Source organism: Panthera onca, chromosome A2 (assembly GCF_046562875.1).
Source record: "Panthera onca isolate mPanOnc1 chromosome A2, mPanOnc1 haplotype 2, whole genome shotgun sequence".
Classification (NCBI taxonomy): domain Eukaryota; kingdom Metazoa; phylum Chordata; class Mammalia; order Carnivora; family Felidae; genus Panthera; species Panthera onca.
This window is the reverse complement of record NC_138340.1, coordinates 3,768,964-3,784,843: the sequence shown is the minus strand read 5'-3', so window position 1 is coordinate 3,784,843 and position 15,880 is coordinate 3,768,964. Positions and strand designations below refer to the sequence as shown.

The window sequence follows — 15,880 nt, the reverse complement described above, 5'->3', positions numbered from 1 at the left end:
CGACGAGAGACGACCGAGAGGCCTGGGGGCCGTCCCGAGCTACCGCGTGACTCTAACACCCAGCACTTCTGCACCGGGAAGACGAGAGAGTGACAGGAAGCCCCGGGGAAAGAGCGAGGGAAAAACGTATCTCACACAGCACTTTTCCGCGAGCCCCGCGCACCTGCCTGTCTGGGGCCATAAGTCACAGGGGCAGCAAGGCGCAGAAGGGCAGGTGCCCGGCCCCACCTCCAGCCCGGGCGGGTCGCGGCCGCCCACTCCGGCCCTCTTCCTCACGCCCCCACCCTCGCCCCGGCCCTGCCTCCTGCCACCTCCCCTCGGGCTCCTGGATGATCGCTGCGGCGGACGGCACGCTCCCCACACACAAGGCACCCGATCTACGCAAGGTGGGTCCCCGGCCGGGGCTTCAGAAGAGGCCCCTCCCCCTGGATGCAGTGCATCTGGGGGGCCCGGGGGCCCTCTCCCCTCTTCCACACTCCACAGAAGCCGCTCCCCCGCTAGATGCTTCTGGGGGGAGCCGACAGTTCCCGGGGAAGCTGAGCTCTCGGCAGGCGGGCGGCCCAGACAGCTGGCAGAGACCCAGTTCAGCTCACCCAGGCTCCGGGCCGTTCAGAACGGGTTCTAAATCTCTCTCGCTCTGTTTCATCTGAAGTCAACTTGTGCACCTGCCTCGTGGGGCGGTCTGCGATGCCGGCACAACCTCAGTGGGGGAGAGAGCCCCTTGCCAGGCCTCGCCCAGTGCCGCCCACTGAGGGGGCAGTCAGGGCCGCGCTGAGCTAATCCAACGTGGCGTGCGGCCCCGTGGGGCTAATTCGAGCTCAGGCCTAGAAGGGCTGGTGCGGGCGTGTTTATCTTCTCCGAGTGAAGCTCGCACACCCCTCTGATCTCCCCCGACAGCAATCCCACTACAAAGCCTGCCCGTCTGAGCACGTGCCCAGGGAATTCCGTCCTTAGAAATGGAGCACAGGCCTCGGGAGGCGACTCTGCCGCCCCCGCCGAGCCCCGGACCCCAGCCAGGAGGAGGCCATCAGCCTGTACAGACGCCCTCGGGTGGGGAGGGGGTCCCTCAACAGGCGCACGCCTCCCAGAGGGGGAGGGAGACGGGAAGGGAGCGGGCGTTCTGGGCCCGGCCCTATCGCTGCCGTGACCTTGGCCAAGTCACTTCACCTCTCTGGTCCTCGCGCGGTCGCGAGGTTCAGAGTCACCTTGAGGCAGGGTGGTGCCATCGGTAAAGCTGGAGATGGAGACAGAAAAGAAGAGAGACGGAAGGAAAGGGGAGACAGTGCTACCTCCGAGGAGGGGTCCGGCCGAGGAAGGGCAGGGCTCAAAACAAACGCGGCAAGGGCTGCGTGTGACCCGGGAAGGGTGGGGGTGGGGGGTGTGGGGGACAGGCCCCACACTCACTCCGCGCGCAGGCCCCGTAGTGTCCTGGGGTCCCCGGGGCCCCCCGCCCACCTGTCACCCTCTCCCTGTAGGTGCAGCTCCCTCCGGGACCCTCAGCACAGCGGTGCTCAGGATGCTGAGTCTGGCACGTACCTGTCCACGCTCCCCTTGTTTCGGGTCTGGCAGGGGAGAGAGCGACCCAGTTTGGTTTCTAATTCCCGTTTATGAAACAAACCAAGAGCACCACCAGGAACACGATGACAAACAGCCCAACCTTTCCCCTCCAGCGGCTGCAGGGCATTGACGGAGGAAGCACCCAGGAAAGGCAAGACCACTCCCCCCTCCCCTGGAAAGCTACGCTGGTTTTTCCAAAAAAAAAAGTTGTAAAAAAAAAAAAAAAAAAGGAAGAAAGAAAGAAAGAAAAGAAACACGTTGAGAGCGTACGTTTTCGAGGGACCCGAACTCCGCCACGTCGAGCTAACATCTAGCAACGTTTGGGCAACCCCCGCCCCCACCCCGCCCATCCATCCATAGAGCGGGGTTACGAATGTTTCCCTCAGAGTGCCCGGCCCGTCCTTCCGCCTCGCCGGGGCGGGTGGAGCGGGCAGGAAGTCCCCCCAACCCTGTCCCTGTCATCGCTGCTCCCTCCTTGGAGTCCCGGCCCTGACCCTTAGGGGCTCAGCGGTCTCCGCTCACCTTGGCCCCCCAGCTGCGTTCTCCTTAATTACACAAAACCCTGGCCGCTCGTTGCTGGCAGCGCAGTGGGTGGGGGCCGTCCCCCTCTACCCTCCGGCCCAGAAGGAGGCCCCGTCCCGCGCCGGTGAGACGGGAAGCCAGGGGAGCGAGGGGCCTCGGTGACGGGGCTGCGCGATCCACAAACTGGCAGGAGGGTGGGACAGAGAGGCAGGCGGCGTCTTCCTGCCCGTCCCCCCACAGCGCGGGCCCGGGAGGGTCCCCGGCAGCCCTCGCCGCTCTCCTCCTGGAGGCCGATGGGTGGAAAACGTTAGCGCCAGCCAAGCGGCTCAGGAAGGAAGAGCACGGAGGATGCAGACACCGAAACACCACGTCGACTCGAAGCTGGACCCAGGGCAGCTCAACCTTCCGACGGGTGGGCAGGGGGGAGCGGGGGTGCTTCAGCGTGAGTACTACCAACTGACGACCAGGCCAGAGAGCGGACCTTGGCCGCGAGGCCCGGGGGAGCTCCCTCCTAGAGCTCTCTGGCAAGAGGCTGCAAAGCCTGGGCTTCCTCTGGGGTTTTCCCGCCCGGAGGAACCTGGGAGCCCGTCTGGCCCGCGGGGGCCGACCAGCACCCGAGGCCTCGGCCTCCTGCTCTGCCGCGGGAGGTCCGGTCAGTGACGCTCTTCCGGAGGACATCTCCCCGTGCCCACCAGCCCCCTCCCCGGCCCATCCAGAAGCTCTCGAGGCAGCCGCCGCGGTGCTGGGTGCGGAGCTCAGGGCCGAGACGCCAGCCTGCTTGAGAGGGGAGCCCCTCTGACGCCAGAGACCCTGGGGGCTGGGAAAGGGCGCAGGAGGCAACGGGTCAGCCCTGACCGGCCGGAGCCGGTGCTGGCAGGAAAGGCTAGGGCCCGCCCGCACCATCGATCCTCGAGACCAGGGACAGCTCACTCCTCTTCAACGGCCAGGAGGCGACGGCCTTCAGTTCTGCAGGCCAGGTGGTCTCGGTCACAACTGCCCAACTCCCCGTCACAGACGGAAGCAGCCAGAGACAGCGTGTCAACGAACGGGCGTGGCTGGGTGCCAATAAAACTTTATTTATAAACCGTAAATCTGGGTTTCATCGAACTGGTGTGCTGTATATTCTTCTTGCGACTGTTTTTGGTTGTTTTTTTTTTTTTTTTTTTCACGACTCTCTAGAAAAATGTAAAAACCGTTCTCAGGTTGCAGACCACACAAAAACAGCCTGCCAAATTTGGCCTGTGGGCCCGGGTTTGCAGACCCCTCTTCTAGAAGGAGAAAGCACATGAATTCCTGACATTGACCGAGGCCAGCCAAGCCCGAGAGCTGGGCTTCTCGTGCACCAGCACGGAGGGAGCCTGGGAGAAAAGGAACAACCTGAGAACCGAGTTAGAAGTCTCTAAAATCTGGAAAATGGGAACGCTTCTCCCTGGGGTCTGAGGAAGGTGTTGGAAGGAACTGGCCCAAGCAGAGATGGGGGTGGGCAGCTCAGGCCGGCAGGGAGAAGCCCTGGCTGAGGAAAATTATGCTAGAATCCTCCCCCAGCCCCACTCTCCATTCCCTAAAGTGTGGCTAAGGACGCAGCGGGTCCCCGAGAACCATCCGACCCGAACAACCTCCCTGCCCCTCCCAGGTCCTGCCTCGGACATGCCTCGGCGGTCATCCGTACGGCCAGCCGCCTCTCCTGCCTGGACTGGACCCTTTACGGGGCCGCGAGGCTTGCAGGAGGCCGAAACTGCTGCCCCCATCCCCTGGCCGGGAGCTGATGTCCCGGACCGCAGGGCCTGCCGCGCCACGGCCAAGGGCCGCTCCCGGCGGACCCCCCCCCCCCCCCCCCCCCCCCGCCTTCCCGCCACAGGACCGGGCAGCTGGGGTGGCCCCGCGAGGGAGCCCGGCACGGGGCCCGGCCGCCCGCCCGAACCCCGGCTTGCGCGGAGCACCGCGCTCCACTTGTTCGGTAATTTCACGCTACGCCGCCCGGCAATGTAAGCGTGGAGGCCCAACACTTCCCAAATGTCACTTGTTTGTGAACACACGGCCGAACCCAAGATTGCTTTTAATATCCGGGCAGTCCCTGCCGGCCCCACTGCGGCTTCGGCTCTGACAGCACCTCCAGGACAAGCCTGCGATCTCGTCCAGACCTCCCGACTCAATTGCGGCTCACGCCGCGGCGGGGGCTCGGCGCACGGGCCCCTGGAATTCTCCGAGCTTCCTCTCACCACCCGCAGCGGCCTGCGGTCGTCCACGCGGAACCACACCCCCACACGGGACGTCCGATGGCTCCTTTACACGTCTCCTCTTTGAGCGAAGCCAGCGTCTCTGCCAGAGACACCCTCCCCCACCGCTAAAAATCCCGACACTTAAGCCCCCAGAGCGCCTCTCCAGCCTCCTTCCGACAAAGCCCGCGTCCTTTTCTAAACCGCACTCCAACAGTGGAGCTAGAGACACGGGTAGTTAGAAGCATAAAGGTTAGCCCGTTCGTCTAGGCCCGAGCTGCCCGCCAGAAACAGAACGCCAGCCACCTGTGCGATCTTCGTTTGTCTGGTCTCGGTCTCCACGGTCAAACGGTAAAAAGGAACAGGTGACGTTCACTTCAACATTTCGTTTCACCCAATCTATCTAGAAACACAGCCTCCATAAGCAGCACTACCGAGTACCTGGGCAACATTTCACGTCCCTTGTTACGCGGAACCTCGGACAGCGTGCGTGTTACACTCTCAGCTCGCGGCCACGACACCCACACGCGGCCAGCCGCCACGCACTCCTCACCACCGGGTCCCCCACTTCTGGATCTGGTGGGAAACGCACCGTCTGCCCTGGTCCTGGGCCCTGACTCGGAAGCAGCCAAAAGCAATTCCTCGGAGGAGCCCCCAGGCTCCCACTTGGGAGCCCGGCGGGAGGTACCCCATTTTCACGCCGCATTGGCCTCGCCGGAGGGGGCTCTCCTGTGCCGGGTGCCCCCAGCCCTAGGGAGCCACGAGTAACCGGGTCCGTCTGCAGTGGGCAGAGGCCGGAGGGGCCAAAACCCTGGGCCAAAGCCCGAGCCCAGCCTGACGGGAAGACTGCCATCTTGTGCTGAGGCCGGGACAGGGGCCTCGGGCCTGGGTGGCAGTCCTGGGAGGAAGGCCCTTGGTCCAAGCAGCTGTGCGCCCACCGCCAGCCCCTCCTTGCTGCCTCCTAGGCTCCAACCCCCCACTAACTAGGGGTCCGGACTAGGGGTCTGGGATGTGTACATCCCGTCGCCAGGCCCCCAGAGCCGTCTTGGGCTCCAGAGGGAGCCAAGGGAGCGAGTGGAGGGAGGGAGGGAGGGAGGGAGACACGAGCCCACCCTGTGCCCAGCAGCTCCCAGGAACCTGCCACCCTTCGAGCTGCCCATCAAAACCACACAGGCACGCCAGGGGCATTTGGGAACAAGAACTCAGCTCAGATGTCAAATCCGTCGGCCAGTAACCGGCCCTCTTAGAACAGAGCAGGAAATTCCCGGGAGGAGAATCAGAGGGGTGTTCCTGTCCCCCGGTGACCTCCATGCACAGCCCAGACCACCAGGAAGTCCTCGGGCCCAGACAGTAGAGTCTGCCAGGAGGGAAAGCCCTCGGCCACAGGTCCCAGGCTCCAGGCGGACACCCCCCCCCGCCCGCCCCCTGCCGCTTCCCCGTCCGTGCCAGGCGAGGAACGTGCTGCGGAGGGGCTCCCGGAGGACCCCGGAAACAGACCCGGATGGAGAGGCCAGGCCCCCGCCGAGGAGAAACGGAGGCTGCAGGGGTCCCGGTCCGAGGCGGCGGGCTGAGGGGGGCGACCCCCACGTGGACCCGGTCACGGGGCCCGCGGGCACTTACCTGAGTGGCCACCTTGCCGTAATCGATCCACCGCAGGGTGGCGAAGTTGGTGGATTCCGCGCAGTTGAACCCGTGATTGAACCCGGCGTGGTAGCCGTAGGGGAACGTGATCATGAACTCCCCGGCCTCCTGCGTGATCTGAGGGGGGAAAGGGACAGGTGAGTGGGGAGCCAGCAGCTGAGGGGCGAGGCCGAGTCAGGACTGGCATTCGCTGCTCGGCTCACCTACCAGAAGCAACGCTGGCCCAGAGGCCAGGCTGGTGGCAAAGGCCACCAGGAGCCACCGCCAAGTACGGCAGGGGCACGTGGGATCAAGGGCTTCCCGGCAAGCGCCAGGGGGCCCCGACGTCAGGAGCGAGCGGAGGTCTGCCCGGTGGAGGGTAGCCCCCACGGCACGGGCTCCAGCCGGTCTCCCACACGGTTTATACAGCAGGCGTGGCCGTGGCCAGGAGGAAAGCTCTGCCGTGGCCCGCCGCGCACCGGAGCCCAGGGTGACGTACCCCAAGGTGACAGGCGCTCTGTTTTTTGTGGGGCGGACGCCTGGGGGGCTCAGTCGGTTGAGTGTCCGACTCTTGGTTTCAGCTCAGGTCACGATCTCAAGGTCCGTGGGATCGAGCCCCGTGCTGGGCTCTGTGCTGACAGCGTGGAGCCTGCCTGGGGTTCTTTCTCCCTCCCTCTCTCTCTGCCCCTCCCCCACTAGCACTCTCTCTCTAAATAAATAAATAGTCTTAAAAAAAAAAGACACCCTCTAGACACACGGGGCTATTCAATGCTAGGCGTCTGGGCGCTCTCGGCTGCAGGGAGGGAAGGGGTCTCCCGGTCTGGAGGTAGGTGGCCGTGTCCCGTCTGCCGTCCACGTCCTGATACAGCATCGGGGGCTGGTGAGCAGGTGCAGACAGCACTGGCCGCAGCCACAGAACCCTTCGAGCACAGGACAGGGCGTCCTCAAAGTACAGGGTCTTTCTAGCCCTTGTGAGGAAAAAACGTCCAGCTGCACACATAAAAACATTCCTGGAAAATGACCCGAGTCTTCTGGCCGTCATAAGACAGGGTCCGTCCCTCATACCCGGGGAGGTGGCTCCTTCCCAGTGAGAAACACGTTATATAACACGTTATAAGCATGTCGTAAGGACACAATGTCAAGGTCGGAACTCTGTCACATGAGCTGACGTTTCTAGACCATTCCAATGGTCTGATCCTATCTCTCAAACAGACCCCAAACCAAGGAGCTGGGTGTGAGTGACGGGGGAGAGGGCCCACAATGAGCCCAGACAGGCTTCTGGAACCTCCACTCCCAGGCCTGGAGGAAAAAGGTGGGGGCTGCAGCCGCACCCCTGGCCCCACTCCGTGAGTACTATTCTCTCTCACTGTCCCGGAACACGACAGGCGGGGCTGGTGGCCCAATCCACGGATGTGGAGACCGAGGCTGGCGGCGAGGGAGGGACAATGTAGAGTCCAAGCGGTTACAGGTCGTCTGGAGTTCTGAGTAACCAGCGCCCCAAACAGGAACGGACCATGCCGGGCAGCCCCCTGCCGCCCGCGATCCCCAACCTGGGAGATGTGCCTCTGTTACCGGGGGGTACGGCTCTTTCTAGGGTTTCATTCAACGGCCTCGCTCGGGCTGCGCTCCTGTGTCTGATTCTGTCCTCGGTGCGTCTTCGAGGCCCGCGGACCCCTCCCGGTCCCCAAGGGCATTCCATCGTGTGGCCGCGTCACTGTCTGCTCATCGGCTCCCCTTGCTGGGCTGTTTCTGGTGCGGGGCTCTGGCGAGTACGGCTGCAGGGGGCGCTGTGCTCCAGGCTGCGCACATGGACGGACGGACAGACGTGTGCTTGTGTTCCTGCGGGGTCTCCGGGGGGCAGGAGGTGGAGGTTCCCAGGCAGCTGCCCGGCGGGTTTTCTGCAGCGGCCGCCCGTTCTGCGTCCCTGCTGCCGGCGGTGGGAGTGCGGGTTCTTGCCGCGCCTGCGGGTGGGCCGCCGTATCTCCCGGCTCCGGTCGCCTCTCCCCGAGGTGGACGGGTGCGTCTGTCCCCTTCTGCAAAGTGTCTCCTTCTGCCCCCACTTACCCAGCTGTTCATCTTTCTACTGTGGCTTTGGAGGAGTGCTCAAGCTTGCTAATCTTTATTTATTCCTCCAGAGAGACGAATAGTAAAACTTTCTGGATTCGTTTAAGTAGCCCAGAAGAAGGCGAACCCTGAGGGGGTGGGGGCAGGCGGGAGATGGGGGGCGGGAGACTTCCAGAAGCCAACCACAGCGTCAAAAATCAATCCAAGCCGACACAGCCTGGAGAAGAGCCAGTCCTTAAGAACACGAAGATATTTTTCTTTTCGAGTAATGAATTGCACCAATCAAGGGAAGTCAGTGTGCATTAAGTTATATTTTTAAATTCCTGTCCAAGTGACAGGCGTGTGGGGGATGGAGCACACACGCGGCGGGAGACGGGGGCGGAGAGAGAACACCCAGGGTCCCCAGGGCCCCAGCAACCCCCGTCCACAGCAAGGATTCTCTGGGCTGGCTCCTGTCACAGGATCGCCGTGAAACGGGTTGCAAATAAAATTATAATGTAGAATTTGTTTTTTTCTTTTAGAATGTGATTACTGATTTTCTTCTCGTTTTTGAGCTGACCTTGGACGGCACCATCCCCCTCTTCCTCCAAGCCTCCTCGCCTGCTCTCCTCCCTCCCTCCAGCAGGAGGCATGGGGCCTGGCACAGGCTGGTGGGAGCCCCATTGGGCGGGGGGGGGTTCACTACAGGGTCCCTGGGAGGCGGGGCTCTGGGAGCCCGGTGCCGGGAGGTGCCTCGGGCAGACTTTAGAGCCCGCTCTCCCTGCCGACCCCTCCACAGACCAAGGCCCAGAACAGATGCGCTCCGTGAGGACGGCAAGGAAATTATGTTCCTGTCACCCAACTCTACATCCTGGTGGCTCCATCTCGAGCCCGCAGTGTCTGTCCTCCATGTCACAGCCGTCAACGTTATCCCGACGATAATTAGAAGGCACTTGGGATGATGGATGCAAGCCGTGAAGGGAATGCCAGCCCCAGACGCCAGTCATGGAGAAAGCCTGAATTCAGCTGCTTCCTCGAGCTCTCGCAGAATAAATGAGGAAGTCCGTGGCAGATTACAGAAATACACACTTTTAATTATTAAAAAGCTCTGCTATTGATCTGCTTTTTCTTCCAGAAGTAAATACCATTACGAAGACTTATAAGCGCAGGGCGGGAGGCACTCCCTCCCCCAGGGCTGCCAGGAATTCAGATGAGGACCCAGACGGGGCATTCATCTGGAGCCCGACGCCGCTCCCTGCTGGCCCGGCCGCGGCCTTCGCCCCGCAGGCCCCGCAGATGGCCGGGCAGGGGTGAGGGGAGCGGGGCCTCTGAGGCCAGCGGCCCCGCCTTCCGTACACAAAGTGCAGTGCCCACGTGGGCAGCGACGCGGGAGACGGAGGGTGCCCCCGCCGGCCCACCCCTCCGACCGGCATCTCCCTCTAGGAAGCGGCGCCCGGGAGGACGTTCTCCACAGACCGCGGGAAAGCACACCCTTCTCACTTCCGCCAGCAAGGCTGTGTCTGTTCTCCTGGCAGCCGGGGCGCTGGAACCAGGAGGGGAGGAGCGGAAGGCACGGAAGCCCTGTGTCTCTCACAGCAGAACGTCCCGCTGTCTGATGGACGAGCCGACAGTGAGAGCGAATCCCCGATCTGAGCACTACGGCTGCAGGCGGTTTGATTGAAACGTCAGAAGCGATTTCCGACTCGCTGACACTCGCGGCAAGAATGCAGCGCGAGGGTCCCGATCGCGCAACTTGCCCCCGCGCCTGACAAACGCTCTCCTAGGGAGGCCTTCAGGAATCAGACCCTCGGGAGCCTCTTCCTCTCCGGCTGGCCCTCGGTGCCCAGCCCAGAGGCTGCCCGGAAGGTTGCAGGCACGTCCCCCTCGAGGAGCCGGGCCTGGCCGATCCCGTCAGATCCTGTCCACGAGGCCTGTCTGTGGGGAAACGCCCCACCCCCGGGCAGAGCCCCGGACAAAGGCCCAGCCTCCCCCTTCCCCCACCCCTCCCCTCCCCCTCAGGGTCCCCGCCAGCCACCCAGATTCCCCAGCCTCAGGCTTCATGCATCACAGGCTTTCCCCGGAAGAGCAGAGCGGCCCCTGGAGCAGTAAATTGAATGAGTTCACAGTCTTTGTGCTGCGGAGAGCCAGATAGATCATTTCCAAACAGGTACATCTTCTCTCAAAGGATGTCTGCAGTGGGCCACGGGGTGGGGCCAGAGATCGGGGCCAAGTTGGGGCGTCTGGGGGCGTGGAGAGGCCTGCCCGGTTCTCCGGGGGCTTCCTGGGAAGCTGGCAGGAGCCGCCCCTCCCCTGCCACCCTGACCCTGCAGGGCCCTGCTGGCAGCTGCCAGCCCCACCAGACAAGGGACTGGGTCTGCGAGGGGCTGGGAGGCAAGGCGAGGCCCCACTCGACGCCCCCCTCTTCTAGCCTCACCCCCCACCACAGCCCAGCCCAGCCAACCCACTCTCCTCTGGCTTGCCAGTGTTCTAGAACCTTCTCGAGGGGTGAGAAGCCAGTTTCCCAGGACGTTGGTGGTTCCCTGGGCCACAGCCCCAGCAGCACCTACGTACCCGGCTGAACGGGATCCCGTACTTCTTGAGGATGATGGGCGAGATGAGGGTCATCTTGTGCCGCAGGAAGGCGTCACAGCCCTGGGAGCTCCCGGGGAAGAACCCTAGAGCAGAAAAGATGGGTGTCAGCCTGACGGGTGGCGCTGGGAAGGCCTCTCTGTGGGCGGCGCCTTCCCCCAATCAGGCACGGGGCGGGGGGCGGGGGGGGGGGGGTGCTCCCGGCTCTGAGGGAATGAAACGCACAGGACCTCGTCGCAAAGCCACGTGCTCTGCTGGTGGCCGGGAAGGCAGCTCCTCAGACCCCCAGTCAGCGAGCCCAGAGCCCAGGATGGGCCAGCTGTGCAACACAGTGCACCCCAAGTCACAGATGGGGTGCGGGCCTCCCCCCTGAGCACCCCCCAAATAAAACCCGTGCTGCATCGCACGGGCGCAGTCGCTCAGCCAGCGCGTTGGTGTAGCCGGGGAGATGGGACGCGGGAAGGACGCGCTCACACCGGAAGTCACGGGCCGTGCCCCCCCCACAAGCAAGTCACGGACAAAGAGGAAGGAAGGCCTCAGCGCGGGCACGGGCTCTGCCTGGGCTCTTCGCACACACGGTCCCCACAGCAGGCGAGGAGACAGAGGTTCCAGCTGTCGACTGGCCCTCTGAGGCCCTCAGTCTGGCGGGAAAAGAGCCGAACAACCCGACCCGGCCTGCGGCTGCGTCCACCCCTGACCGTCTGTGACACACGAGGGGGTCTGAGTTCACGCCCGGGGACGCTTTCTGTCTCCCAGAATGCCACACAACCGGTTTAAAACAACGTGTGCAGGGGCGCCTGGGCGGCTCAGTCGGTTCACCACCCGACGACTCTTGGTTTCCGCTCAGGCCACGATCTCCCGGTTTATTAGTGTGAGCCCCGCGTCAGGCTCCGTGCCGACAGCGAAGCCTGCTGGGGACTCTCTCTCTCCTTCTCTCTCGGCCCCTCCAACCCCTTCTCGAAATAAAGAAACTTAAAAACACATAGAGCGACGTTTGTAAACGTACAGAAGTCAGACCATCAGTTCTCCTTGCTCAGAAACCGTGTTTAACACAGTTCGGAGACATTTCCAGGTCACCAGTAGGCCCAAATCAATGACACGTAGGACTAGCAGTTAAAGAAAAGCCGGCCCCGGGATCCCACGCAAAGGTCCCGGGCCTCTCACCCAAACCACGACCGAGAGACGGCACAGTCTCGGTGAGGTGCAGGACGGGCTCTCGAGGTCCCGCTCCCTCCGGGACTGTCCCCCAGGCACAGCCGGGCCCCCCCAGGGATCCTGCCGGGAGCCGACCCAGACCTCGGGCGCCCAGCCTCCAGGCCAGCGCACATCCCCATGGGTCGCCAAAGAGGGCACACGCCCACGTGCGTGCCTGCTGTGAGCCAGCGCTCGGCCCCACCCCCACCACCCACACACACCTGCCGGGGCAGGAGGGCTTCCAAGTGACAGAGTCACGGTGCCGGGGGTGGGGGGTGGGGCGCCCGCCGGCCAGGACACGACTGCCAGGTTCTGGAAAGTGCTGGGGGGATTACTGAATCCAGCAACTTTGCTCTGTGCTAAAAGCGTTCCAATTAGAGTTATGGCCCCTGCCGCCCGGCCCGCGGCCTCTCTGCAGTTCTTTTTAATGCACAGTTTAAGTGGCTCTCATTAAAGCTCTAATAAAGGCGCACATTTTAAGTGATTAGCACCAATAACGCGCCAACACATTAACGCTCTCTCCGTGGGCTCCACGACTCTCCCAGCGAGCCCATTTGGAGCTCGGCTATTCATTTTCCATATTCATCGCAAACTCATTCCATCCATCTCAATAATGGAGTCTGCGACGCGTGCCCCCGAAAAAGTTTGGAAGGGACACCGAGGAGGGCAGTGACTCACTTGCCCTAGAACCCCTCCCGCCCTCCCTCTGCGGAGGGGCGCAGGGGAAGCGCGAAGCCAGCCCTCCCCCCAGGCCAGACCAGTCCACACCGGTCACAAAGCAACGTGGGGAGGCTCCCAGAGGCCTCCGGCTCCTGGCCGACCTGTCCCAGCCACTGTGCCTCCCGCACGCCCCGAGACAGGTTCCCGGGCAGCAGGGCCCCGGCGCGAGAAGGACGTGGGGGGCCGGCCGGGCTCCAGGGAGAGTGGCCACGGTCCCACAGGATCCCGTGTCTAGCTTTTCTGGGGGGCGTTCAGATCACCCAAAACTTGTCTAGTGGAAAAGGCACAGAGAGGAAGAAGGGGTCGGGCACGACTGCAGAATCCAGCGGAAAACCGGGCCGGGCTGTGGGCACCGGAGGCCGCCCGTGCGGATCACTCCGTGGCGGCTTCTTCCGTGGCTGTGTAGGCGTGGGAGGCCCCACGGTGGCCCCCCGAGATGTCTACGTCCTGCTCCCCAGTACCTGTGAGTGCGTTGCCTTCCGCGTGGCAGGGGCTCCACGGACGGGATTAAGTGCGGGAGCCCAGGACGGGGGCGACCCCCGGGTCACCACGGGGTCTCCACGGGAGGGAGGCAGAGGGGGGAGCACGTGACCGCAGACAGGGACACAGGATGAAGCCGGAGTCTCTGGAGGCAGGAGCCCGGGCAGCCCAAGCCCGAGACCCGGGCCAGACGGACCCCTGAGCCCCAAACGTGAGGGAGTCAAGTGTGTGCGTTTAACTAGGGCTGTTGTAGAGCAATTCCAGGTTCGTGCTTCTTGGAGCCACCGACTCGGGAGTGAGGTGTCACAACAGGAACAGCAGAGGAAAACGAGAAAGACGTTTTTTGACTTGTATTTTCCAATTAGTATTTGTGTTTCCAACTCATGTTTCAAACAGTGCGCGGGGAAAGCACTTCCATTTGGGGGTCACCTGAGACGTTAAGGAGGAAGAGGAACCGCTCTTTGCCAGGGCGGTGACTGGCATTTCGAGGGTGACAAGCGTGTTCCCGACAGCAGGCTCCAGCCCGGGAAGGCCGGGTCCGGGTCTGCAACGGAAACGCGGGCCTGGCTGCACGCTCGGCCGCGGGGCCGGCCTCACTCCCGGGACAAGCCTCCCCGTGTCCTCGTCCTCGGGGGAAACCGTGCAGCAGGCGTTTGCTGAACAGACGTGCGGCTCAGGGTGCGGCCAGTTCGCAGAAGTTCTCGGAAACAGCGACCGTTTCCGTCTCCCGAGCCAAACGGGGCAGGGGAAGAGGGTGGCGGGCACTCTCTGAGGGAGGCAAGAGGAGGGGTCAAAGGACCCAGCAGGAAGTTGGGGAGGCTGCGCCAATGCTGAGCGATGGCCTCTGGAAGATTCCCCTGGCTGCCAGGGGAGGGCGGGCAGGCTGCTGCCACAGCCACCCAGAGGGACGGCCCCGCGCTGTCCCGAGGGGGCTCCCGAACCACAGGGCCATCACTCCACCCGCCCCGACTACCGGGTGCTGCCTGCCGGCGAGGCCCAGACGCTTTGGGCCAACGGGGTCTGTTAACGTCCTCGGAGGCACTCAGGGCCACCCGACGTCAGAACAGAGCAGGGCGCCGTGACGGGGAGCAGCGAGAAACCTCACCAGCCCCTTTGTCGCAGTGGCCGGGGGCCTCAGCGTCACCCAGCCCGGTGTCTGGCTTGTCTCCAAGGATCCCGTGTCCCGAGGGCCTGCCTTTACCCCGAGGCGTCAGTGCCCTCTCTCTGGACACAGCCGGGGACTCACTGTGACAAATCCCGTCCTCCCAGGAGGCCCCCTCGGGCCCAGGCCAGCACACGCAGGCGGACACCCTCACGGTCACCATGCGGCTGCGGGGCACAGGGCAGGGGCTCCTAACTGGACGTCTCGCTTTCCAGACTGAACACAGACCCGAAGGCCCAGAGGAGGGCGTGATGTAGTGCCAGGCGCCGGGGGGGACGAAAGACCACGGCCGCCCTCCCTGGCCGGCGGGAGCCTGCAGTCACGTCCCGCAGCTCTGTGCTAACACGCCGGGAAAGAGCGCTCCGGGCAATGGCATCTGCGCGTCACTCACAGAGCGACAAACCCCAGAGCAGGGTCTGTGGTCACGAGAGGGAAAGGGAATGGAAAACCAGACAGGGACACCTTATAGCACGCCAGCCCCCCCAGAGACGGACACTCACACAAGGAGCGCGACCCGAGACGCCGGGGCCAGCCCCCAGCCCCGCCCTCGGCCCAGGTCCCCGCCCGCGGGCGCAGACACCTACCGATGGCCAGCCGCTCCAGGCGCTTGCCGTGCTCCGGTGGGATGGCGTACCTACGAGAGAAGGGAGGCACGTCAGAGGCGAGGTCACGGGCCACCACGCGTTTGAGGGGCCCGGGGCTGTGGCCACGGCCTCGGGGAGACACGCGGGCCGCGCACAGAGCAGAACCGGGCGCGGTGAGAAGGGTGAAGGGCAGCAGGGAGGGTGCCGGCGGAGGGACCCACACAGAAGTGAGGAGGGGTGGGGCGGGAGGGCCCCTCCACGGCGGTGACGGCACCCGCCCCACGCCGGCACTGGTCAGAGCCACCAAAGCCTCCACGAGGCTCAGAGAGCGGAACACGAGAAAGCAAGCAGGGGGCCTGAGGGGGGAACAGGAAGGCCCCCAGCCTCCCTCTGTCGCCTCCCTGCCTCCCGCTCCCCCAGCCCCGGGACCAGGAGCCGACGGGGAAGAAGCTTCAGGAACGAGACTCCGTTTGTCACCACTCGGTAAGTTTCAGGTTCACACGTTCTACGTTTGAAAGATTACTGAGTCCCCGTCATAAACAAGAAAGACGTGAGGTGCAAGTTTGCCAACAGATGAAACGAGAGTGACACCCGCTTATGCTGTGTGCGGAGGCTGGCGCGGGGGGCCCGCCTGGGACCCGTTCCCGGCAGGCAGCGGCCACGGGGGGGGGGGGGGGGGCCAGCGGGGGTGCGAGGAGCCCGCCCCAGCTGACACAGCACCCTGGCCACCCCGGCAAGACGAAAAGCTCCGCGTTCAACAGAGGCAGGCAGAACCGGGATGTCGGTCCTTCCACAAAAGTGCTGAGCACAGGCCGTCTGTCTGTCCCGCGGAGGAGGAGGCGGCGGGGAGCCCATGAGTCCCCAGGACAGTGGCGACCCCGCCCCCAGGGGTCACAGGGCCGCGTCTGGGGACATCTGTGGTTGTCACACTGGGGGGGGGGGGTCCTAGCATTGAGTGTGGGGGGGGGCCAGGGATCCCACTCAGCGCGCCCAGTGCCCGGGACGCCCTGGGGACAACAACCCGCCCCGTGTCCACAGCGCCGAGGGGAGAGACGCTGCGTCGGCACGCCTCACGTTCTAGAACGAGTCGGCTGTGGGGGACGCAGGATGGGAACAACACAGGACACAGAAGCCGGCCCGGACTCTGTGGCGGGCTACGTCCACTCCGGCCGAGACGTTTACTATTGGTTTTT

General features: G+C 64.0%; 1 protein-coding gene across 13 annotated transcripts in view; it reads right to left on the bottom strand.

Annotated features, from left to right (window-relative positions):
* KDM4B (lysine demethylase 4B) overlaps positions 1-15,880 on the bottom strand; it is a 132,073-nt gene that overhangs the window by 40,795 nt on the left and 75,398 nt on the right. For all 13 annotated transcript variants that reach the window (XR_013554356.2, XR_013554357.2, XM_060629937.3 and 10 more), the window contains 3 exons: positions 14,688-14,737; positions 10,530-10,633; positions 5,916-6,053 (listed from right to left, as the gene is read on the bottom strand). Coding sequence is in view for 11 of the 13 variants with exons in the window: in XM_060629937.3 (XP_060485920.1) it covers positions 5,916-6,053; positions 10,530-10,633; positions 14,688-14,737 (292 nt within the window). In the remaining 2 variants the exon portion in view is untranslated. The remainder of the gene's footprint in view (positions 1-5,915; positions 6,054-10,529; positions 10,634-14,687; positions 14,738-15,880) is intronic.